At 35.1% G+C, this 27,441-nt stretch overlaps 1 protein-coding gene across 7 annotated transcripts in view; it reads right to left on the reverse strand.

Moving 5' to 3' along the window:
• KHDRBS2 (KH RNA binding domain containing, signal transduction associated 2) overlaps nt 1-27,441 on the reverse strand; it is a 590,645-nt gene that overhangs the window by 37,168 nt on the left and 526,036 nt on the right. For 5 of the 7 annotated variants that reach the window (XR_011996703.1, XR_011996704.1, XR_011996706.1 and 2 more), the window contains exons 8-10: nt 27,102-27,160; nt 7,416-7,589; nt 5,408-5,468 (exon numbers count right to left, since the gene is read on the reverse strand). Coding sequence is in view for 2 of the 7 variants with exons in the window: in XM_025991109.2 (XP_025846894.1) it covers nt 7,492-7,589; nt 27,102-27,160 (157 nt within the window). In the remaining 5 variants the exon portion in view is untranslated. Of the gene's footprint in view, nt 1-5,407; nt 5,469-6,757; nt 7,590-27,101; nt 27,161-27,441 lie in introns of those variants that run through there. The other 2 variants (XM_025991110.2, XM_025991109.2) reach the window with 2 other exon arrangements.

A 27,441-nucleotide genomic window follows, 5' to 3' on the forward strand; every position in this document is an offset into this window, starting at 1 on the left:
AATGATTGGACAGTGTTCTTTCCCCAGTAGTAATCAGTTACCTTTCTTTTGTCTTCTTACAGATCCGTGTGCAGTTGGGAAAATGACAGAAGACATTGGGAAAGGAGGGGCAGGATGGTATCAGAGAAATTGAAAAATGTCCTAATATCAGAAATGGCAGGCTAAGAGGCTAGAACATAGGAAATACAGTATACATGTGTTAGGGCAGACAGAGAATGAGACAGAGGGGAGGGAACATTTTCTTACTGATAGAAGTCATCCTGAAAGGCATCAAGGTGACAAGAAACCTATGTCCAGTGCTGACATTTGCTTTCAGAGGCTCCACAAAGAGGATCTAAGAGTCTCCAAATTTCTCTTGTAAGTAGATCATTCACTGTATCCTACCCAGAAGTATGAACTATGATGGAATATAAATTTAAACTAAATTAGTGGTTAGAAGCTCACTACCAATTTTTAAGATGGCTTATTCTGCACTTTTTAAAAATAAAATTTATATATAAAGGCAGATAAGCTGGCTGTTGCTAAGGTATCCAGTGGTATATGAATCAGACAGCTTCCTCTCCTAGTTCTCAATTCGTCTGACAATAAGTGTAAGAGACTGAGATATAAGACAGCATGTCAAGTAGAGTGACCTTTTTCTCCTACTGTAAGTGATATTTCTAGTACCAATTAACAAATTCTATGTAAAGAGACCAGGAAATTAATCTTTCTGGTGAATATGGAAGACTGTTTCCTGCCTGTCAACAAGAATAGCTATTTTACTGCTAACTCATATATTTTAATAGGAAACTATAATGTCCAGATAAATGCCGCACATTATACTGGCATCAGGAAATACTTTGTTTTAAAATATTTAACATAGAGTGATACCTTCACTTGTGTTCTTAACAAAGATAAGATTATGCAAAGATATTTCTGATTTGAAATTTACTCTCATACTTTAAAGTTAGTTCTGATTTACAAATTGAGGACTAAAAGCCTGAATTTGCCTTCGTGCTTATTTAATCATGTATTTTTTAATGTCAGAATAGAATCTAGATTATCAATGAATTCACTTGTTTTATAAAAGACAATAGTTATGCTTTGCAACAAATGTGGGATAGTTTTCATCTACATTTTTCTATGATGGAATGAGAACTTTCGAAAGAATGACAAATTTGAGGAAAGATCAAAATAAAGATGCATTTCAGGTTAAAATACTTTATCATAATCTTTTAAAAAATCAATATTCATCATATTGCTGCAGAATAGAAATTATGTTAAGGTTTTCTGAGACTTTAGATTCTCTCTTCAATTAGATTCAGTCAAAGTTGGGGATCGCCATCACATTTTGGAATATGTTATCAAACTTTATTTCAAAATTGGCTTTGCTATGTATTAGTAGTGTGACAATAGTAAAATCTCTGGACTTCAACTTCCTGTTCTATAAAACAGGGTTAAGCATTTGCAAGCTTGCTTTAATGATTACAGATGTTTCATGTAAGTTTTATTTGAAAATTACAGTACCTTGCCTGGAAGGGATGCTCAGAGAGCACATGCCCCCAATATTATTATTGTTATTATTAATACTCTAACCTCACACTAAGCATAAATAAATTTTATAAATTATACCATTGGATATTTTCAGTTGTGTACTACAGAATGTTTTGCAGTAAAAAAAATTAACCTTCCTGTGGACCCTGAAAGAGTGTTGAATGGATGGAGTTTTCTGTTAACAGATGGTCTCTTGATACTGAAGCTGATACTTGATGCTCAGCCAACTCAAGTTACTGATCACTGTTCTCTAGTCCCTTAAAAAAATAAACAAACCTACAAGCTTCTATGTTATGTTAACCATGAGATGTAGAGATCATGAGATAGAAGGCTGTATGGTTAAAGGGTTTAATTTTTAAGGCACATTGGTCGTTTTCAAAAGACCTGACTATTTATTTTTAAGTGAAGAACTAAAGGCACAAGATTAATGTCTTAATAATACAGCTTGAAAAAATAAAACATTTTCTTTAGAAGAATTCATGGGAACTTTTAATATGTTATTCTGTGTCACATTTATTTAAAAACTGTTAGTGCTTTAATTGTCATTAAGCTAAATGGCCTCAGTTCCATTTAGCTATTTAACTTTCAGTTAATATACTGAAAGTGAAAATGATCTAAATATTACAAATAAGACCTAAAACACTATTTGGTCTTTTAGATGGCAGCAAATTGATTCTGATTTAATCATACTTGAGAGTAGTAAAACTTTTTATTGGACAAACAGCAGGCACAAAGACTTCCTTACATAATAATGCTATAATTACTATTTAAAATACTTTGTCTAGTATCCAGGCTAGCCACACTTGCTGTTTTGGTGAGTTCCCAGTTGTCATAGGATCATCAATGTACCAAGAATTACAGCATTATCTGAATAAATGCATGGAACATATACAGGAAGAACTTCAAACTGTAGTTACGAGGAATGCACTGTAATTTATAGTTTAATTTGCCATGTAAGTTTGTATTACTTGCTGAGGTGGATATCAGACTTGAGAATGTTTGTCTATCGATGGTTCTAACTGGCCAGGTGCCTCTTGACTGCCATCTTTGGGAGCCAGCACTTTGAAACAAGTGAGAATAGACATGGTGTCTTAAAGGGATGATGTTGGGACCCGGCATCATTGTCTGATGCCAACAAGAGAAGGCACCCTTTGACCAGGCGAGTGAATATCTGTTAGGTAAGGCCACTCTGAACAGTTTTCATTCTATCAAAGGTTTCTTCTGAAAGGCCACTAACAGGGAAATTATTCCCCATTGCCAGAGTACTCACTGGATTGCCCCATTGTATTCACTTCTGATTATTTCAAGAAAATAGTTATGCAATAAGTGACTGCATTGTATGTATATTACATTTTTCTATACCTCTACTTGATTTCAATCATATTTCTCCATATTGCCAGTTGGCCAGTTGGAGAAAAATAATCTCAGTTAGTTCTGATCAATTTTGGTCAGGAATTGCTCTGTCAACTCAGGGATTTATTTTTGCCTCACCTCTTTTTCCTGGGTTGGATTTAAGTTTTGGAGTTTGGTTGAGGAAGTAGTTGATATTGTCACCTTTCCGCATTGTATCTACATCTGCACCCTGGTCAGTGCCAGTCCATGCTGATGCTACTGCACCCTCCCATTCCTTTCTGCAGAGACTGTTGTGTGTGTGTGGCTCCCTTTGCCACACCTGCTCCACTCTTGCCAGCATGGAGAAATATTCTGTAGAAACAGCCTTCTACAGGATAGCACCTGGAATACACTGGTGTGGGGAACTCTGTGAAGTTTTGCTGCCTCCCTCGACTCCACTTTAGACAAAGGTCCCTTCTGTGTCCAAACCTATCTGAAGCTTTTATTGAATAATTGATACAGTGTACAGAACCCATTGGTTCTAATACCTTCAATTAATATCTAATACCTTAAATTAATATCTTAGATATTGCTGCCTCTTGAGCTTTCCTCTCAACTTGGACTTATCTATCTTGTAGAATATATGGAGGCTGGTGGATGAGTCATTGACTGATTGATTGGAATCTTTTAAATATACTATTAACACATAAACTTTATGTCCTAGTTAAAGCCTACTCAAAATGCAGGCTTTTAGAACTCAAAATCCACTTTCTCATAAATCATAATTTTTGAGCTTTAAAAACTCAACTTTTTAACTCAGTAGTCAAGAATGTTCTCTTGCTCAGCACTGGTGTTTCTGCTGTGATAGCCCTGCCCGGAGTTAATGTATTCAAAGATGTAGTCTGAATGGTGAGAAAGCCACAGGGTGATAAAAGAACAACAGCAACAATAAAATAATTTCAATGGACAAAAACATACTGATTAATATATCAAAATAGTAACAAACTATTTTTGTTTGTTTTTTGACTGGTTTCTCTTTCATTGCTTTACAAGATCAAGCCTATTGTTTGAAAAGGCTCAAAGGAGAACAATACGCAGGATATCTGGATTAGAGATTCTTTCTCCCCTTGGTTTATAAAAACAGTAACATTTTTAAAGAGTCAAATCAGATATGCAATGTTACTGATAATTTCAGAATTGTGTTCTCTGTAACTTTTGATCTTTGGTTCTTCGGCTCAACAAAGGGACTTGATTAGATGAAGCACATACAGTTTTAAATAGTTATTTTAACAGTTTGAATTTTAGAAAAGTTCTCCCAGATGAAGTTAGTAATTATAAAATGGACGAGAAGTGTTTGTTATGGTTCCCTGGGATCCTTTCCTTAGCTCTGATTGTTTACTTCAAACCTAAAGTGGCTTCGTTTTATTTTTTCTCATAAAATGTGAACAATTTAACATAGCACTCAAGGACAGCCCCCTGACTTGACCATTCCTCTCCGGGCTTTGCTTTCACTCTGTGCCTTCATGCATCTGGACCACAGGGCCCACGGATGTGCTTTCCTCTCCAACACTTCCTGTGCTTTTGGGACTCCATGATGGGACACAACCTAGTCCCTTCTCACTAGGTGGCGTTCTCTTCCGCAGCAATGGACAGGCTACTCTTCAGGTTCTGTCCTAGCTCTAGTCCTAAAACCTGTCCAGGCTCTCTCATACTGTTCTTATAGAGTCTGTTTAAGGCTACGTGGTATTACAGATATTTGTGCGGTAAAAAGAAAAAGGACCAGGTCTAGAAGGAGAAATTTTGGGTTTCACTGTATTTCAAACGTTGTGGGAAAGCCATTTCATTCTCTGAGCATCAGGTTTAAAAGTCTGTGGATTTCATAACTGCCCTTGCATTGTTTTCAGTCTGAAGCTTTATTGGCTAAAGTTTCCTACTCTTTGTGTATAGAAATTAAGTCCCAATTCTCAATGTGTTTTGAATTCAGTGAATATTTGCCAAATCAAATAGAATGGCAGATGAGAAATAAGTTTATCGGTAAGTCCAGTGTCCTAACTGGAAAACCATGGTAAGTTTAGTTATTTTATTTGACTACATAAATGTTAATGTTAAGAAATGGCTCATCGACAAAGGGTAGGTGAGCAGCCTGTTTTGGGCTTCCTTTTCCCACCTCCTCCATCTCAGCTAAGGATTGTGATTTCTTTCCCTAAACCTGCAACATAAAAGTTTGAATACTATTTCTTGGCACAATTAGGGAAAAGTAATATATCGTCATTCATAGCATTCATAGCACAGAAAAAGGCTGAAGATTAACTAGCGCTTCACGTTTCATTTGGTCAGGTTCTGAATAAGCTCAGAAAACTCTGCCGGGTAAATCCCAGGTTAGTCAGTTTATTTCAAGAAGATAAAAATAGCTTCATTCCTTCACAACAATCTAACCCTTTTCAGTATTTAAACAAGTGGCATTTGGTGTTTTAGCTCACAGCCACAGCTCTATGTTGGTAAAGATTATCTGTTTCCGGAGAGGATAAAAAAACTAACTTACCTCTGTCCCTCTTAGCTCATCACATCTGCTATTCACTTATGTGCTCTTGGCTTGTGGATATCTGAAATAGTGAGAAAGAATAAAGAAAAGAAAATTAAATATAACTCAACAGCATTTTGTGCCAGGCAAACATTTACAATTTTAACTGATGACAGACACACACTTCATAAAACTGTATTAGCATGCAACTCCAGCTGCAAAAACTGAACAGCAATATGCCTAAGCTGGTTAGCAGCAAAAAAGTAAACCAATCACATCGACAAAAGCCACCATAAACAAAAAAACTGTATTTAAAAGATTAACAGTTTTGGCATTCATCCCTACCATCAAGTCTTTCGCTTTCTTTTTCCATCAAAATTTAGCTTACGTTTGATGTTAGCAAGAGTTGCATTACTATTATTGTTAATTTTAGTTCTGTTTATTGCCTTGAGGGTTATATATTGTAAAATAATTTTGGTGCCTCTAGTTAATGTTAATTAGTTGTTTTAATAACCTATAGACCTATTTGTTATGTTTTTGTAGGTTTACTTTTTTAACTATCAGGAACTTAATAACTGAGAATATTTAACATTACTGTTGCATAGGCAAAATTACAGAGTCACTATTAGTGTTACCTGTTTAACGTTTAGTCATCCTTTGAGTCCTGCGACATATTTCCTTAATAATCATCAGCCATCAAGTCTGATAGTCTCAAAAGAAATATCAGCCCTCTAAACTGCCTTCAAGGGCGGTGATATTTAGCACTGAAAATTACAAATAAAGTTTTTGAGGTTGAATAGCAACAACTGGCCAGTGACACTGATGATTTGTTTGTCAAAACAAATTGTTATAAACTACGCAAATGAAGAAGTCCACGCACTCCTTTGAGTGAAAACAATAAAGTGAATCTACGCAATGCTTACATGTTGGATGGGATATTTAATGTGCGGGGAAACTCAAAGGTTGAAGAACTAGGCATTTAGACAGTGGTAAGTGGTAATCTTACCTCTTATACTCCATTACTCTTTCTCACGAGAGACATGCTAATGCAAACAAGTCAATCAGAATTTGTGTTTAGCAAGATAAAGCTTAGAGGATAGTTTAAAATCCATTTATTATTCTAAATCCATTTTTTCCATTAACATGTTATACATTAGTGTTTACTAACCATGATTCATGTAACAGTTTAGTTTGTTAACTTTTAAATTATTTAACAACCATAAGTTATTAATACATTTTTTTAAGTATTACACAAATATCTTAAAACAGGCTTGGGTTCATTTTTGTAATTTTTAAATAGAAAACATTTTAGGCATCTCTTGAAGAAGAAATAAAGCAGGCATTTAAAGCTAGAAAACAAGTAATTCCAAATTTAGTTTTTACAAAAGTTTTCAGCTTTATTGACAAATTATGGCAAACATATTTGACAAATTGTGGTTTCCTATTTAGAGTAGCTTACACATGGAACTTTATGTGTTTTTTTTCTTTTTTAACAAATACAGGTTAAAACACTGAACAAATTCAGTTAGCTACATACATACGGTAGCTGCTTGTTTTCAACTCCATTAAAACAGCATTTAAAATTAAATTTACAAACTTAATATCGAACATCTTCATCTAACTAACAGATATATTAAAAGACAGGTTAAAACATCTTATCTACAACTTTATTATCAGCTAGTTCAAAAATCATATTACAGTCTTTTAGCAACCCTAAACAAAGTTTTTGCTAGTTGATTGAGACTCAAAATCTGTTAACAGATTCATGCTCTTTCTTAAAAAAAGAAAAAGAAAAAAAGAAAAAAGAAAAAAGAAAAAAAAAAGATTACACACAACAATGAAAAACGACCAAGAGAATATCATCCTACTGAATGTTTTATAGATAGTGCTTGCCAATGTCTTTTCTTAGTCCGTTTGTAAAATAATGCTAGTGTCAATGTCACGCCAACAGTATAGGGGGAAATACAAGAAATATATGGGAGAAATCATGAGCAGTTATCCCTAGAATAGAAAAAAAAAGGACTATTACTTGTCTTGTTGCTGTTTATGTGGAGACCACAGGCTATGAACTGTCTTTGAGGTGAGGTCACGGGTGAGAAGGCCCTTCAATATCTACCATAGGGGTGCTCCCTGTATCCCCCTCTGGCTGACCTTGGCGGTGGTGCCTTCAAGCTGGAGCGGGTTGTGGCCCATTCTTCTGGTGCTATGGACAAGAGAAAGACAGTAACATTCACGTGGCTTTCCAGTTACCAAAAACAGTTATTTAAGATGCAAGAGTTGACCAAGGAAAGGAAAATAAAACATCTCGACACTGACAACTGAAGTCTTACTACCTTTTCCACATGGTGAGATCATCAAAAAAAGCATACAGTTTGAAATGCAGCCTCATGGAATTCAACTTGCTGGGCATTCTTCAAAGAAGAGAAAGTTAAAGTTCTTGGATAACTCCGTATTTATCATGTGCAAAATTTTTGTGCCACAAAAAAGAAAGAGGTGTATTAGTGTAAGCCACTCCTCATTTTATCCTTTACACGGACTTCTAAAAGAAAGTGGATATAGGAATCCAGTGGTTCCTGGCCTTTGATTAACTTGAGATCACCTGGGAATCTTAAGATAAAACAAAACAAAACCAATAATGACTAATGCCTGTTCTCTGTCTCCCAAGCCGAATGATTAGGAAAGAGACCTGAGGCTTGCTATCTTCCAGTGCTCCCCTAGATGATTCTTAAGTGGTACAGAGTGAGATCCTTATGCTAAGTTCTCTTAGACAAAGTTAGTGAGAGATAAGTAGGATATAGAACAGAGGAAATTTAAGCAGTGAAATCAATAAAGAATATGCTCGCTCATACCAGTTTTTACAAATACCTTGAAAATAAAGGTATTAGTACATTAGGTATTAATAATGAGGTAAAGAGGTATTAGTACATTAAGAAAACTCTTTATTCAGCTTTTAATCAGATTTCCAGTAACCTGAATGTTCTGGAACCTAGCCAAAAACAAAGCAAGACGAACAACAACAACAAAATAACAACAACAAAAAACAAAACAAAACAAAAAGCAAGAAACAAGGCAGCAAGCTTTTGAGTGCTGTAGAAAATAGCTTTTGTAAAGTCTGTGTCCCCAGAAGAGGAATGTAGCAGAATGTAGCACTCCTTCAAAAGACTGAGGACTCAATACTGGGTTTATGGTGACTTCTTATGTAATTCCTAAAGCTAGGTTATTTGGATCTTTCAATCCAAATTCAGTTTTTGTTTGAGAGCAGACTTTATAGATGTAACTCTGGGAAGAGGAATTATGGACACAGACTAGTAGAAAGAAACACACCAACACTGACAGCTGATATATAATATAGTGATGATAATGGGCATACAAACTAGAAAGAAACTGCAGACTGAGGCCAACTATGTAGGTAGAGCGTGTGTCCCTAGATAATTTGAGTGCCTCTAAGAATATTTTTGTACATTGTTCAGGAAGATTAAGGAAAAACAAAAATTTAAATTGCACTCACTATATAAGGCAAAGGACAGTTATGTGCAATATAGAAAGATGATTAAAAGCCTATCAGCATAGGAAAAATAGCATTTAATTAGTTTTCTGAGGATATCCTTCATCAGAACTTCTTTTTACAAATTTTATCTAATAAGAAGTGAAAATTTATTTCTTCCACTATTTAAAGTGCATGCTTAAATTTATTTCAATATTTGATAGGACATAAAAAAGAAATGAGAACCTAAATAGAAATAAGAAATATTACCTCTTCTCAGAATACAGATCTGCTTAGATCAGGGGTTGGCAAACCCTGGCCATTGAGCCACATTGACTAGATGTCTATTTTTCTAAATAAAGTTTATGAAATGCAGGCATGCTTATTTATTTGCATGTTGTCTATGGTTGTTTTCACTCTATAAAGTTGGAGTTGAGTAATTGTGACAGAGACTATACTGTCTGCAAAGCCTAAAATATTTAGTCTGGGCTTTTATAGAATAGATTGACAGACCCCTGCTCTCGATCATCTTTTTTTTGGAGATTGTGGATGTTGGTCTTTCTGATGTGATCTCTTGAGAACAGGAATTTACCCTTCAGCTTCCAGAATTTCTCTGCATTGACATTGTGGAAAAGAATTCTATGTATTTACTTGATTGGAATTAAATAAAACTTTTTTTTTTAATGTACTAGAAGGGAATGGATTTTGCTTGCAAAGCTAGCAAGTGCCTTATTGGCTTTATGTAATACGAATTTTACACTTTGATTATGAATAATCAAGAATATGTCAATGTCCTTGTCTTCTGGTGGTAAAATCTATCCCATTTTATTGATGTTTTTAGCAAAAGGAATGTAATACTTTTTGCTCTATCTGCTCTAGAGTGTTAGAGATCCCTGGGTTGTAGGCTATGGGATTTAGAGACTGATATAATCTAAATTTCAAGTTTTTCCAGGGAATGGAAGTCCTGGATCCTTTCTCAGATGCTTCATGTTCTTGGTAGTTTCTGCAAAATAGTGAAACAGCATGAACAATAACAGCAATATTTGTCATAGATACCCCAGTTTTGTCAGAACTTTTAAACTGGCATAATTTTGGGGACTTGCCCCAGAGCACAATAAATGTTTAATAAGAACCCATTGATTTGGGTTTACTTGACTTCTAAAGCTCTAGAGCAGCTAATATGTGGGCTCACATCTTTCATTTCCTAACTTTTGGCTAATGTTAAAATGGGGAGGGTCTGTTTCCAGTGCCTGGAAAAAATGCAGTGCCTAGAAGGGGGTAAGCACAGTGAAAGACTGCATGAATGAAAGGATGAATGAATGAATAAATTGAGGAACTATGAGGCAGAAAGAGCTTCCAGTGACAACCTTAAAAACTGTAATACTTGAGATATTTAAAACTTGACATTAATTTTAAAAGCTTTATAACTAGAAATATTATATTTTAAAGTCACACTTCTTACCCAAGAGACTTAGCTAAATAACAGAAGTATTTCACAACTGGATTTCATAAAACAATCATAGTGGAATCCCATTACAAAAAAAGTGTAAAAACAGGTTGCATTGCACAAAAATGTGCTCTTATAATTCTCTGTAGTCAATTCATACTGTGTTCTTTCTTCCTTGCTGAAGGCTAGGAATGGGAAATACTGTTAGTCTATGATAACTATAATCAGAAAGACTGCCAAAATGAATTCCTACCCAATGAAAGTTTTAGATTTTCTAAGATTCTTTACCATGAACAGAAGAATCAAGGCTCTATTTCACTTAATTCATGTTGTCAATAATAATACTGAATTGAGATCAGGAAATTTATTATTTCTATTTGTGCCAAATTTCCTTGATCTATATTTTTCCTAATATCAGAATGTTTATGCATAGTCACACATTTACAATTACCACATGTTAATAAAAGCCAGCTTCTTTCAGTGAAGTTATCTTCTTTGAATCTAGACTAGAGAGCACTGACTCAATGGATGTTTTTCTTTCATCATTTTTATAGTGTCATTGAGCCTTATGTGATTAGCCAGTCCCCTCACTAGCTACCATTGTATTTCTCCACTGTAAGTATCAGAGATAGAAGTGATTCTTAGAAATCAAAAGATGCAATGAAACGTCGGGACACCTGCACCCCGATGTTTCTAGCAGCAATGTCCACAATAGCCAAACTGTGGAAGGAGCTTCGGTGTCCATCGAAAGATGAATGGATAAAGAAGATGTGGTTTATGTATACAATGGAATATTACTCAGCAATTAGAAACGACAAATACCCACCATTTGCTTCAACGTGGATGGAACTAGAGGGTATTATGCTGAGTGAAATAAGTCAATTGGAGAAGGACAAACAGTGTATGTTCTCATTCATTTGGGGAATATAAATAATAGTGAAAGGGAATATAAAGGAAGGGAAAAGAAATGTTGGGAAATATCAGGAAGGGAGACAGAACATAAAGACTCCTAACCCTGGGAAACGAACTAGGGGTGGTGGAAGGGGAGGAGGGCGGGTGTTGGAGGGGAATGGGTGACGGGCACTGAGGTGGACACTTGACGGGATGAGCACTGGGTGTTTTTCTGTATGTTGGTTAATTGAACACCAATAAAAATTAATTAAAAAAAAAAGAAATCAAAAGAAATTCTAATGTAAGTCTATCGTAGAACCTTGTACATGGAAATGACCCAAGCACAGGAAGAGACAAATCATTATAACATCCTTATGATGGGAATTCTCTAAAATTTGAAGTATAAATAGCCCCACGAATAAACTTAGAAATTGTCTGTCTTCTTTGGGCTCTACTATGCAGCAGACAAGGTGGATTTAAAATATTTTAGGGAGGGGCACTGGGTGGCTCAGTTTAGTTTAGTTTAGTTTTTGATTTTGGCTCAGGTCATGATCTCAGGGTTGTGAGATGAAGCCCTGTGTCAGGTCTTTGCTGGGTGTGGAGCTGTTTTGATTCTCTCTTTCCCTCTGCATCCCCCGTCCCCACCAAAATAATCAAAATAAAATAATATTTTAGGGATTCATACAAATTTTGGAGTCCCTGCTAATGGTTTCTAGTCTCATGATGTGGTCTAGGATTCATTTTAAATGTCATTACAGACAATGAGATTTAGACATAATCTTTCTTTGTCCTTTAGGAAAATAATAAAGGATGTAAGATGCTCTCAGTATCAGGATCATTGTCATGTGAGAAGAATTAGCTAGACTATGGATGTGAACGTGCAATTAGATAACAAATTATTCCTCAGAGAATGTGCAAAATAACTGTCTGCCAAGTTGAAATTATAGGAATGGTTTATAGAAGTGGAGAGCTGGAAACAGGAAAGGAAGAAATGAGAAACAGCTTCAGTGACTTGATCAGATTCCCACCATTTCTAGGCTTTCCAATTCAGATTTTAAGGTACCCTATACTGTATGAAATAAGGAAGGAAGGAAGCAAAGAAAGCATTCATTATATATTTTTTTCCTTTACTAAAATTCTCCCACATGCTAGTCATAGTACTAAGCTGAGTATGAGGATACTTTAAGGAGTTTTTAGGAGATCACAAGACAACAGTACTATGAAATTTCATAGATTAGAACACATTTAGAATTGATATTTGAAGAAAATGCTAAGGAAAGCCTAGAGGAGGGAACTACTAATTTCCTTCATTCAGTTGAACTTCAATTGAGCTCTAACATCTAATCATCTCAAAGAAGTAATTTTCTGAGCAAATACATAGTGTAACTAAAAATTCAGGTACTGTTTAACCTGTTTAAGAGCATTCACTTTAAAGATTTTCTTATGTTAATTATTTTGTATTATCCAGCCTTGTTTCTTAAACTGGATTTTAAGATCTATGAAAGGAGAGCCCTGTAGTGGCAGACATATAGGAAGAACACCATAAATATTTGTAAGCTACATATAAATAGATGATGTTACTAACTAAAAAGGAATTCTAAAATCAATTTTGTGAAATAAGTAAAACAGAATTCTTATTGAGAAATATGTTGTATACAATTAGGTTATAGTTTTGCACATATTTGAAATATAGTAATATTTCTTTTAAAAATTACTCCACCTGTTTTGTTTTTACTTAGACTGATTTTTTTTCCCAGTTGAGTCAAGTTTTATGGATTTCTATAGAGTGTATCTCCATTACATGCTAATAAGCATCACTGTGGAACATTTTACTTTGATAAAGGTGTATAAAATACCCAGGTAACTCTTCCTGTGTCTTCGAAGTTATTCTAGTGACTTCAACATTTTCTGCATCTCAAATACTCTGCTCTCAGTAGAATCAGATCTTTTAAGTGGTGTGCATTTCTCAATGTGCTCTCTCACTCCCACCCTGGGACCAGCTACTTTGGGGAGCATTCAGAGAGGGAAAGAAAAATCTGGATGATATTTAAGGTTGCAAAAGTGGTGTTTTCTGTTCCAGAGATACTATAAACATTTTGGTGGGGAAATTGAAACATAGGAACAAGGTACCAATTTGGGAAAAGTCAGCATTATTAGTACCTGGAAAGTAAACTTTTAGTGTTTATTTTTCCAGAAATAGGTTTAAAATGCTACCTTCGGGGCACATTAATTTTAGGACTCAGTTTAGAAAGGATATAGGATGCCATGGAGAATATTGAGGGTGCACCTCTGATGTTCACAGTTTGCTAGACCTACATAGCTAGCTAGTTGTTTATATATATCTGATATCTGAAAAAGAATCTAGGGATGCCTGGTGGCTCATCGGTTGAGCATCTGCCTTCTGCTCAGGATGTGATCCCTGAGTTCCGGGATTGAGTCCCCAGGTTCCTGCATGGAGCCTGCTTCTCCTGTCTCTGCCTCTGTCTCTGCGTCTCTCATGAATAAATAAATAAAATCTCTTTTTTTTAAGGAATCTAAAAAAATTGTTTAACTCACCACAACACAAAGGGAGAGCTCATGCTCTTTACTGTTGGTATACTGTAAGCCAATATGCAAAAACCACAACTAAAGCTGGAAACCTAAGTTAATCTCTATTGTTGCAACCACTAGTGTCTCAGATAAGGTTGATTAGAATTCACCTGGCTCTGAACCACTCCATTTGTTGGTCTCAGTTAAATTTCTGATCTCTCTCCTTAAGGAATATCATTCTCTTTAAAAGCTCCTTTCAAATATATACTTAAATGTTGTGTTACTATATTTATTCCCAAAGAGATTATGTTAGATGTTCTGTATAACTCACCATGACAATATTAATTTTCTTTATGTAAGTTTTAAATACCTATCCTATTAAAAAAATTAAGATATTTATTCTCATCACATTTTCCAAAGGTCAAACACACTGTGGGGCATTTTATGTGTATTATTAGCAAATACTCACAATTTTCCTGCAAGGTAGGTGCCAATGTTGTCTTCCTTTTAAAGATCAGAAAATTATAGCTCAGAGAGTTAATTTGGAAGACCCAGAAATTTTTAAAAAAGATTTATTTATTTATTTTAGAAGGTGGGGAGGGACATAAAGAGAGACTCTCAAGCAGATTCCCCACTGAGCACAGAGCCCAACTCTGGGCTCAATCTCATGACCCTGAGATCATGACCTGAGCTGAAATCAAGAGTTGATGGTCAACTGATTGAGCCACCCAGGTGCCCCAGAAGACCCAGAATTTTTAATCTATAACTGTCTTACCATTTTCCATCTCTCCTTTCATCTGAAAGAAGATCCTGGCTTCCACTCTTTTTCCTTTTCTTGCCTGGAAAATAGGACTTCCTTTATTCTAATTCCCTTGAATTATATAATAACTGGTGATTCCAACAATAATTAATTAGCTAAATAAATGAGAATGTAGTTAAGAAGAGTGTGGGGCTTTTTGAGCTGAATTTGTTAAGGTGCAAATCTAAGTGTTCATACATCTAAGGTAGAAAGCAAGGTTGTCCAATCTGCTCTGATCATTTTAAAATATTAATGGAATGTTGGAACCTAATGGTTCAACAATTTTATCTACACAGTTTGTATTACCTCTATGGGTAATTGCAGAGATTACTGCTTTAAGATTCAGAGGGTAAAACATTGTAGTACTGAAGGGGAAATATGGATGACTGGTATCTGTTTTCACAGATGAACATAGTGAATTTTGTTCCAAGAAGAGTTACTTTTGGGTTCACCATCAGTTATGCTTTCAAGAAATTTAGTCAGCTTCTGGGAATCATTTACAGCTTTTATCACTGTTTCAAATTTTTAATTAGATATTCCGTCTTTGAAAAAAGTAACACTTGGAATAATCCATCTAGAGATAGAGAGCTGGGCCTTTCTAAGCATTCTCTTCTCAACTCTAGAATTTTGTGATGCACATGGCAGGCACTTGGTAATTATTTATTGAATAAATTAATTCTATTAAAATATTTTACATCTTAATTTAGTACTCATAAAGAAGCCACAGCCTTTCCTTGGATCTCTTTGCTTCGAATAGGAGTCCCAAGGGTCTTGTGGCTAGGCCTGCATTTGAATTCTTGTTCTTCCTTTTTCTTATTGAAAGACTTCTTTGGCAAGTGGCAAGTTTCTTAATCTACATGCTGATGACAAATCTTAACTCAGAAATGGTCACAGACCATTCTGAGTTTCTGACATGCATATCTACCTGCCTATGAGGCATCTCCTCAGATGTTTTAAAGTCAACTTTTTCCAAAACTAAACTCATCTTTTTCTCCACACTACTTAATGCTCTTCCCAAGTTCTATATGGCAGATACTGATGCTACTACCTACACTTGCCTAGTTACTCACCAAAAATTTTTGGCATCCTCTCACCTTTGCCCAATCAATCCAACTACTCCTCAAGCTTTGTCTTTTCTTCCTTAATATGTATTTAACTTACGTATTTCTTTCCATCAATACCAACCCTATTCCATGGCAAGCCATTCTCATCTTTGCCCAGAGTTCCCAGCTCTCTAGTTATCTTTTGTGTCTTTCCATGATTTTAAATGTGTATCTATCTATCTTTACTGTAATATATTATACATATGTCTATCTGTGTGTATATGCATATATATACATATATCTCTGTATAAATATGTATATATTTTCTAATATGTTTGTGTGTGTATGCATGTGTGTATACTTCTACTCTACATTACCTTCTGGCTGGAGGCACTTTTCTAAGTACAATTGGTTAGACGTGTTCAGTTTTTATAGCATACTCAAGCTCAAGCCCAATTTCCTTAGCAAGGAATTCCATGCAGAGCTTAACATGATTGGATCCCTGACTTCATTTTAGACTATTGGAGTTGATGACTTTGGTGATCACCTAAAGTACAAGCATTCTACAATATTCACTGAAAAAAAATGTCTTGGGTCTTGAAATATGAGGAGTGTTGTTGGATTTTAAAGTTTTTTTTCTCAAAAAGAAAGCCATCTTGTTTTTGCAAGGAAGTGGACCACTTAGGGGGAAGAAATCAGTAGAACAAATCAGTTAAAGGTTTCAAGTACAAAAGGCCTAAACTTTAGATACCTGTTTTATTTGGCAAATGAATGATTTCATTTTGCTTCATATATTGAGAAAAAGCTTACATTTTCCTTAACAACTAGCAAATGTTTATGGATTAGCATTTTGGATCACTTATTTTTATTCATCTTAAGAATGATAATGATTAATCTTTAAAAATAGGGGGGGTGGGCAGCTCAGGTGGCTCAGCGTTTTAGCACCTCCTTCGGCCTAGGGTGTGATCCTAGAGACCCAGGATCGAGTCCCACATCAGGCTCCCTGCATGGAGCCTGCTTCTCTCTCTGCCTGTGTCTGTGCCTCTCTCTCTCTCTCTCTCTCCATGTGTCTCTCATGAATAAATAAATAAAATATTTTTTTAACAAAAGAATGATAATGATGATTTCTGGTAGTGATCCCACAAACCAGAGACGGGCTCAATCTTTTGGGACTTCTTAAGAGCTTCTCTTGGCTCCTGGGGAATTTATCCTAAATACTAACATTTTCCTCAAAAGCAGTGAGATTCATTTTAGCCTTTGAAGAAGTTCTTAAGTGAATCCCTAAGAAGCTTTCGAAAGTAGGTATTTCCCATTAGTCACCTGGACCATGAAAGAGATAGATTCCAAAATCCATTTGTTGACATAAAATATAAATACGAATGTTTAAAATATGATTCATACTAAAAATATGCGTGGATAAATTCAGAAAGACAGTTTGATAAATATGTGAGTTATCTATAATGAGGAAAACTGTAGAAACTTTTGAGGTTAAAATTCTGAAATACATCTGTGACTCAACTAGTTAGTACTTGACATTTTTCTATTAACTTTAAGCCACCTCAGTGAAATGTGGGTCTGTGGCCATGGCTGGGTTTTAGAACTTGAGAATTAAATCATCTTCCAGGTTCTTTTTCAGTGTAGGTATAGAAATTCTAGGGCCACTTTTCTTAACCTTTCTCCATTCTTATACATATCCTTGTTTAGTATCTCTAAATTTATACCATGTATATACCTACTTTAAAATCACTGGAATTTACTTCATGTATATATCTATTTTGAAGTCATTGCATGATTTGGCAATCTTATCTTCTGTGGCTAAGCTTAAGTTATTGGAATTACTGTAACTTCTGATTGTGAGCTCCAGGAAGGTAAAAAACAAACAAACAAACAAACAAACAAACCTGCCCAACAAACTTGAGGCTGTGCCAGGAGTAGCATTCCAAGTAGTTTGGTTTGCAACGAGTGATTTTTACTAGCTTTTATGTTCCCAGATACAGTCACTATGATTGGGAATGTTAGGAAAAATCACCACAATTCAAATATGTTGTGATTAGTGTATTAACTTCTCCTCTTGTGATACAGTTTTTACATTGTCTGCTCTGTTCTAACCCCCAACCCCCACATTTTATACATTGTCATATTAATAATAAGTTGACTTTGTACCATTTCACTTCTAGTTATCATCTATTAACAACAGACAAATTATAGATTAACTGATTTAAGCTTATATTTTATTCTTGATTCTATTGTGTAATATCTTGCAGATATAGAATAATAAAGGCCAGTGGTTCTCAATATTTTAAAATAAATATGTTTCTATCTTCTTACTTTGGAGATAGGATCTTATCTAAATAAAAAGGAGATAAAGAATCCAGTTAGAGGAAAGGATTCCCTAAATGGAAGGTACAAAAAAAATGGTGAATGATAATTGAACACAATGTGGAAACTTTTCTGACTTGCATTTAAAAAATACTTCTACTATTGTAAAGTCCAGAGTCAATCAAAAGCCTGCAGAAATCAGCCACAGACTTGTTTTATACATAAGGACCTTATGAGAAATAATGGAAGAATAAGAATGATGATATGAAATACTATTTTATAATTCTTTTCTCTAAGAATTCCAGTAATGCCTTCAACTCAGTGAAGGAGGTAGGCTTGGTGACATAGCTTCATAGACATAGACATAGCTACTGAATTTGTAGCTATTTGATTGCCTTACTCCTTTGCAACATCTGTCATTCCTATACTTGAGAACAGAAATGAGCCCAGAGTTTATTCTAAGACCAACATCAAGGTATGGGAGTTACAGAAAACCAGATTTTAAGCTCAGCAAAATGTTAACCTGGCTGTTTGACCAACTCTGACTCTAACCTTTTGCCTCAACAGGCCTCTGCCTACTTTCCCAGGTTGGTACTCTCATCTTACCCGCTGTATTAAAAAAAAATACACTTAGTGACCCTTTGTCCCCAGTTTGGACACCTCTAAACTCTGGAATTTCCTGGAGTAATGGGAAAGTCTTGTTATGGGCTCCTCTGACTGCACCTGATAGTTCGTGCCAATGAGATGACTCAGGATGGGGGCTGGTCACACCTGAAAGACCAACCAGAAGATTAGAGGGTTTGGGTGTTAACCACATGATATCAGCCCAAGCTGGAGAGGAAAGAAGGCTGGAGATGGAGATGATTCAGTCATTCTTGCTACATAATGGAGTCGTAATAAAAATTCTGGGCACTGAGGTTTGCGTGAGCTTGGCAATACCTTGTGTGTTGGTACACATCGGTATACCAGGAGGATAGTGCCACCTTCAAGATTTTGAAAGCTTCATGTTTGGGGTTCTCCCAGACCTTGCTCTATGTATCTTCTCTTAGCCAGGTTCTGCGTTCTTTCCTTTTGATCTAATAAACTTAATTGTAAGTTAGAGCCTTTTTCTTAGTTATATGAGTCATTTTGGCAAATTATCAAACCAGAAGGGGTTAATGGGAATTCTAGATTTGTAGCCAGCTGGTCAGAAGAAAGGGTGGCCTAAAGTCTCCCAAACTTGTGACTAGAATGTGAAGTGAGGGCAGTTTTGTTGTGCCCTTACCTTGTGACATTTGGGCTAACTCTGGGCACTCACTCTAGTCTGTTTGTTCTACCAGTTTTCTCAGCAGCCTGAATCTAGCTCTTTGCCCATGACTGGACCTATCTCTGTTAGACTTTCCAAATGCCGGCAGCTTCCAGGGCTATCTATTGCCCACTGCTGCACTCCGCTGATCACAAGGGGACTTTTGGAATCTTCCCTACACAGTTACCAGGCTTTAAAGAGACTGACCTAAACATTGTAGATCCATCCTCCTCCCACTCCCCCACCTCGGGCCTATCTTGTTACCAGCACAGCTAAAGGTTTGTGACAACGTCCATGTATGGTTAAGTAATTTACAAAAAAAGACACCAGTATTAGTCATCAATAATTGCATTTTCAACTGGCATACTTTTTCAGCAATCCATATATATCAATCCCCATTGAATTGTTCAATAAATTATGACATATTTGATAAGTATGTGTTGCACATTTATTTCAGGACAATGTACCTTAGTCTTTTAAAAATTCATAACCTCTTTTAATAAAAATAAAAACCTCCTCAAACTGTGGAAATTTTATAAAGACCCCCTACATTAGTATGCTTCCAGGATATATTTTTTTTCTTAGCTAGTGTATTTCCAGGTGGCCGAGAAAATGTTTTCCCAGCTTTATATTTTATATTCCATACTTTGCGTTTTAAAAACAGCTTTTTTGTATATTCTAAATATAAATCTATCATCATATTGAATATACATTTTTTGTAGATGATTTGTTCACCCTCAGATTCCGACAATTCTTCTCCTCATCAGTTAAAATGATGGCATCATTAACTCAGCAGAAAAGAAAGTGATAAAAGAACTTTCCTATGGCTTGTTTTACTGTCTCAACAAGAGAGTTGTTAGGTCCATGAGAGCTATAATTTTTTGCGGACTTTCCATCTGTTGAGTGAATTTTAGAGAAAGTCAAGTTTGAGATTTAAATGTTCGCACAGTTCAAAAAGGGGCAAATTCTATTTTGCATTATTTAAATTTACAGGTTTTTTTTTAAAGTGAATTTAAAATGCCAGGTGCTAGAACACAATATTTGCTAATAAAGTACGCAGTGTTCTAAAGGTAGCCTGTGCATAACTCGTGTGGTGCCTTTAAGAATGCCAAAACTCTGGCATAGTTTTAGCCACTTAAGGTAAAAGCATGGGCAGCATTTCATCACACTCCTACATATGTATCTAAAACTTATTCTCAACTTTAGTTCCCAAAAGGACCATCCAGAAAACTATTTAACTGATGCCCCCAGTTCTCATTTTCAAAGACTGTGATGGAGCTGATCGTGGATAGTAACTGGACATTAGTATTTTTCAGGATTCACCAGGTGATTTTAAAATGTCTAAGTAACGTTAAGAATCTGTTCTGAAATATTGAAAAGCAGATTCCAGTTTTGCCTAAAACTGAATAGATATTGTAATACATCTATTACAGTGGAAGCAATAGAGTAGTGTTGCACTTTTTTTTTTTCCTTTTTTTTGGTTGTTGGTCTAGGCAATGCAATCTACATTTATTATCAAAACTAAGTTGAATTAGATAGCCATCTCATTGCAATCTCTGAAATATTAAGAACCAGAAGGTTAGCTACACCTTAAGTTAATTTTGCAAGCAAATTTTAAAATACTTTAGAAGCGCCATTTCATTAGTCCTTTAAAATAAAGAATCAATAAAGTCTGATAACTTTATCTAATAAAGGACTACCCACTTTAAAAATAAAGTTTAAAAATCTATATTAAAATTTAAGTAGAATAAATCACAGTGATATTTTTTCTCAGTAGCCTATTATGTAACAACTTAAATATTAAGTCCCAGGAAAAATAAATTGGTTGTATACATTAGTTTTTAAAATGTCTGGTAAATTCTTGCCCATGTTAAGAAACTCATCTTAATTTGTAAAATAAATTTCCTCAAATTTATATTTCTACTTACTATGAAAAATGGACAGACTGTGTTCTTGAATCACATGGATGGAATGATTGCCTGTTAGCTTCATTTTTTTGCTGTTTTCACAGATTAATCAATGCAGGACTTATTTTCATACTGGGATAATAATCATTCCTGCCTCTGAACACAAAATGAGCTGTGTGTTCTGCAATCGTCTTGAAGTGAGGCACTCAAATGCCCTAGAATATGGCACTGAATTCTTTTTGCTTTCATTCATTTCAAGACAGTGTATTAATATTATCCTCCTTGCTTCCACACAGCTGTCATCTTAAATGCCACTAAAGAATGGTTGCATAATTAGTTCTTCAGTTCATACATTAAATACATTTTAATAAACAGTTCTTTCCTCTAAGAAGAGAATATTGCCGTCCATTCTTAGCTGTCAGTCTCAGAGAGAATTTAGATGGTGTTTCCTATGTAAAGCATTGCTTAGCCAAGCTGATCTATGCGCTATATTTAAAATGCTCCTTTATTGAATTATGAGCTATTCAGACTTACCCAAAACAATTATAATGACTCTGATAAATTAGGAAATATTTTTAAAATGCAGAAACAGATTTGGAATCCTGTAAGTCAAATATTCGTGTTCCAAAAATAAATTCAAGTTATTGGAAACTTAATACATAAATATTAATTTAATAATAAAGACCAATGAAACATTTAAGAAGTATTAATACATTAAATATAATAAATAATATACTTATTGTATTTTAGTAATGACACTTATTTAAAGGATTTAATATTTAAAATCTTATATTTATAGTGCTTCAAGAAAAAATAGTTTAATCATTAATATTAAATTGTATGCAAATATACTGAATAATCTAGTTATGATGATGTCCAAAAGGATGCATGCTTTTCTTTGAGGTCAACATATTTGTCACTTCAACATGAATTATAGGCCTGAGAAAGACAAATACAATTTTAATCTAGTGATACACAAAACACAATGTATAAAGATTCTGAGTGTAGCATCACATCGAATGGGTTTTTACTTCTGGTATTTTATTTCAAATCATTTCTAAAGGAATCCTAAATAAGAGATTCCATCTGTGACTCTTTTGAATGCAGGACCCTATTATCCTGAAGAGTATTCCTTCTTCCTTTCCCAATACCTGTTTGCCCCATTGTTCTTTCCACCAACCTGACCAAGAGAGGCAACTGATTGTGAGCCTTTTCGCTTACTGTCCAAATCTAAGATGTTGCCATGAAACCGAGAACTAGGGCTATTTACTTCATAAAAACAATCATCCCACTGAGATTTAGTATCTGTACTCAGGATACAACCAAAATGTAACAGAGAGGAATTACTAATTTAGAATGGAATTGAAAAAGTAAGTGGAGATGCGAGGTTTAAATGTTATTTAAAAGATTGCACACAGTTCATTAAAGGTAAGCTATAAATTGATGCTAGTTAATACACTAGTTATGTGAGGTATGGAAAATTAATGGGAAAAAAACATCAATCTATATTTGAGATGAATAGGTCCTCAAATAAGTGCTCCACATACATATTTAAATTTTATCATCTGTCAATTTGAATATGATAGGATGAGCAACCTATCAGCATGAAGCCTGAACTTCAAGCTCCCTCCACATAATAACTTGATTCCAAAATCTGAGTGTATATAATGCATATTAATTTATTAATTAGATTTCAAGATTATGATGCTGAGCACTAACTATTTCTCAGCTTTCGACTTGGCTTTTTTCCTACTGTTTGTAGAAAATATGAGACTATGAGAATTCTCAAAATTTAAATGTCAGTTACTATGTGGATTGACCACAAGTATTTTCTTTATTTCCTGATTGTACAAAAGGAGTATCCCTTTTCAACTGATCATATTAGCAGTTATTCTGATAGCACATGTGAAAATATATTAAATTCTGCATTTTTCAAGATAAAATTGAAATGATTAAGACCTGAAATGGAAAACCTTTATTTAATGACAGGAAGGCATTAAAGGATTTTTTACAAAGCTGTCTACCTTGAGTTCTCTTTTTATTTGTATTTTTATTTTTTTTTGAGTTCTCTTTTTAAATAAAATTTTTGTGTGTCATGATGGATTAAAAAATTGGCAGAATATAAACCAAAAAGCAAAGAATAAATAAATAGAGTAGTGTAACTCAGGAGGATTTAAATTTCCTTTTTTTCAAAACTAATTTTCTATAGTGGAGGTGCATTATTTTTTATAATAAGAGAAAAATAACATATTTTAGGTGAATCAGGCCTATGTATCTGCTTAGATTTCTAAACACTGTGGCAAAAAAAAAATCTTAAAAAAATAAAAGCAATTTCACATGTGCATCATTTAAAACATAGTTGCTTTTTTGTTCAGAGTCCCGGATCTCTATTCTGTGGCCAAATATGCATCACAGAGGGGTCGCAATGAGCCGAGAGGGTTATGGAGAATGGGATGGACCTTAGGCTGCTGAAATCCTGACTTGTGACCAGCTCCTCCCTCAGCCCACTGTGCTGCACACATAACATTTTTTGTAAGATCTGTACCATGAAGAGAGGTTGCGACACATTCGCTAGATTTCTTTGCTTCAGCCCCTGGAATAGCGGTTCTGACTCCAACAAACTCAATAAACTCTGTCCTGAATAATTATCCTTCTGATGTGAAAATCAAAAAGGACTTCTTCCTAAGTTAGAATGCATAGAATGTTGACATATCAGCATTTGCAAACAAAGAATAAAAACACCTTGAAAGTGAAGCATATTCTTGAATTAATACTTGCTCAATAATGTCAGAAAATGGCAGCGGATCCTAGTGGCCAAAGAAAAGATTATGGCCCTAAAGACTAGTCTATTTTTAGGCATGTATATGTATCTAATCTTTCTACACTAAGAAGATGGCCAATTTGGCTAACATTTTATTTAATAAAGTAGGTTTAAAAAAGTTATTCCTACTTATCTTACTCTGTCCAGACATTTTCCTCATTACTTTATTAAATATAATTTATCAACTTTTTCTGGGTGCTGAGAATTGATTATTGGTAAATTGTAATTTGACCCAGAATGAAATCTGGTGCTTATGGGCACGTGTAGCTTTTAAAATAAAAGGGGTTCTTTAGACATTGCTGCAGTGGAAGAATGAAACAATCAAGAGAGAATTATGCAAGGCCTATAGATCAGAGAGATGAGCCCCACTCTCCCAACCATGGCCCCTACACGTCCATTGTAAGATCCGAAAAGCAATAGTTTATATTCATATTCTTTTCCCTATTATCTTACGTGGTAATAATATTAAAAAATAATTAGAAACATAAAACTCATATCTTTTATTATGAGCTACACAATCAGATATCAAATTCATCCATGCCGTTATACACGTACTTCCATAAAGTAAAGCTCATAGGTGTGCTTTTCCTCAAATCATCATGCCAAGTGTAAAAACCAATGATCATATTTTGCAATTGAAAATACCAGTTTTTAAAAAGTGATTTACAAATAGTAATGTAAATTTCAAGAGATTGTTCACCAGAGTATTTCCAGGATTGAGAGCAATAGCTTGCACATATTAGCCATTAAATAAATATTTGTTACATGAGTAATGTTCTCTGACCTTCTCTTGTATCACTAGTTTATAATACGGCACAGTTTTTTGTATGGTAGCCAAAGGTTTCTCAACAATAGACAGTAGGAACAGAGGAGGGAATATGCCTATCATGTACACCATCATATTTTAAAAATATTTTATTTATTTATTTGAAAAAGGGAGAGAGAGAGCAAGAGAGAGACAGCACCAGCAGAGTGAAGTGCAGAGTGTGAAGCAGACTTCCCCTTGAGTGGGGAGCCCGATGTGCAGCTCTATCCCAGGACCCCAGGTTTATGACCTGAACCAAAGGCAGACATTTAACCAACTGAGCCACCCAGGTGCCCTTTGATTCCTATTTAAGCATATGCTTAGAACAATGCAGATTTACTTTTGTTCTCTTGAACTAAGAGAATACTGTAGCAACTGAGCCAGACCTGTGCAAACTTGTCTATCACTTATTTTTTTTGAGAAATTATTTCTGAAAATATGTTTCAGTTATTTTGGAGAATATCCCTGTCTCTGACAGCAGGGAGATTATGTTCATTTGACTGGTGCTGGAAAAGCTGGAGTCTGAGACAGAGTGAGTCTAGTGCTCATTTTGTGTTAATTCTTTATTTTTTCCTGTAAAATTCTCCAGGAGACCTTCATTCCCTTAGATTAGTGGGACTGCGGCTGGCAGGATTTAGAGGAATTTTACTAAGCTCAACATTCTTCCTTTAAAATAAACTCAAGTTTAAAGTACTAGATCCTGTTCTTTCATTCTAGGTCCACTGAACTCTGCCCCCACTCCCAACAACAAAACCAGACACGCTGGAATTCACATTCTTGCTCTGTCATTTGCTAACTGTTTAACTCGGGCAAGTTACTTACTGCTCTGAACTTCAGCTCCTTATTTGTAAACCGCAGATGACAATATGAGTGTATACCCAGTATGATTCTAATAGGGATTAGATTATGTAGATATACATGGAACGTTTAATGAGGATTATTTCTGTAATCTCTAATCCTCATTACAAATTGCTGAGTACAGAGCCATAATAGGTAGGTGCTTCAGGTCTGGTAGCAGCAACTAACAGCATTCTAACCACTGATGAGAATGTAAAAACGGAAGCTGAGTCCCACAGCTGTGTTCTCATATTGACTTCACTTCTGTTGTTTAGTTTCCTCATTATAAAATGGAGATAAAAATGCTCAATAGTTCAGTTTATCATAAAAAATAAATGAGAAGGTCTATGTAAGTAAGCAGCTTATGAATGGCAATGACTGTGGGGGTGGTTTATTTTTCTACTCCTATTTCTGAGCTTGGCCTCATGATACTCTACCCAGAGAAGGAAGTCGATTCGGTAACTCTAGTTTCAAGGAGACTGCACTTCCTCCTTGCTGAGGTCTGGACCTTCCCTTCTCCATCCGTATGAAGCACCACACCTGCATCATGTGGAGCCCCAAACACACACAGTCAACATTCATGTTTTCTTTCACTGCTCCCTCATGAAGAGAAACAGAGTGGCTTTTGTATTATTTCAACAAAAATTTGGGACTGAAAACATTTAAGTGAGTGTTATTTTTAAAGGAGGTCAACTAGTGACACTGCATATGTATTTTTTTAAGATTTTATGTATTTATTTATTCATGAGACACACAAAGAGAGGCAGAGACATAGGCAAGAGGGAGAAAAAGGCTCCCAGCGGGGTGTCTGATGCTGGACTCCATCCCTAGACCCCAGGATCAGGTCCTTAGCCAAAGGCAGATGCTCAACCACTGAGCCACACAGGCACCCCCCACCCAACTGCATATGTATTTTAAGGAAGTAAAAACTACCCTTCAAAATAGTATGATATACTATATTGATATATCACAGATACTCAATAAATCTTACTGAATTCAATTACATTTAATCTTAAGTAGTATTTTAATTAAACAGCATATTTTTGAAATTAATTAATTTTATAAACTGACATGCTATTTGACTATTAATTCTTATGCCAAGCATTATATGGCACTTCTGAGAGCTGTGAATCCTAGAAGAAAATAACCTGAAAGCTACAATTTCTGCTCTTAAAAGTTTCAAAATATTTTAACTGTGTATTACTTTAATGATCTTTGTGACAGTAAGAAAGACATAGCACTGTTGTCAAATCAATGAGTCAGACAATGGACACAGTGGAACATATAAGACACTGTTCAGAATGCTCACTGTTGCTGTTGAAAATGATCTATGATTGTGATTAATTGCTTTTGAAATTTTGATCAAAATTGATCTGTCCAGTTTTCTGGCACTGGCTCTTGTATGTCATATCTTACCCTGGAATTACATAAATCAATTTAGTCTGGACTTCTGTAAAAACTGGGGGTAGAAAGATAGAAGTAATTTCTGAGCTGTCAGTGACTGATGGATGTTCTGATTTTACAGATTTAGTAAAGAAAAGGTCTTACCGTAGCTGTCATAGGCATCCTCACTTACTCCATGACCGTAGTCATAGTATTCAGGCACACTGCAACAGATTTAGACAGCAATCAATGCTACTGTAATCAGGAGGAATCAACCCAGAAACTCATATGGAATTTGAAAGCAAAATTGTGTTAAAGTAATATTTCGAATACCTCAAGTATCTCTAGGCATAAAACACAATCCTAAAAAAATATTCAGTAGGAAAGATACAGGTTATTGACAAGGAGTGCTATGATTTTGTCATGCCACCTCAGAACTTCCTTATCTCTAACCTCCAGTTTTATAAATCAAATTTCCCTTAAAACACAAGTATAATACTTCAAA

Source organism: Vulpes vulpes, chromosome 1 (assembly GCF_048418805.1).
Source record: "Vulpes vulpes isolate BD-2025 chromosome 1, VulVul3, whole genome shotgun sequence".
Taxonomy (NCBI): domain Eukaryota; kingdom Metazoa; phylum Chordata; class Mammalia; order Carnivora; family Canidae; genus Vulpes; species Vulpes vulpes.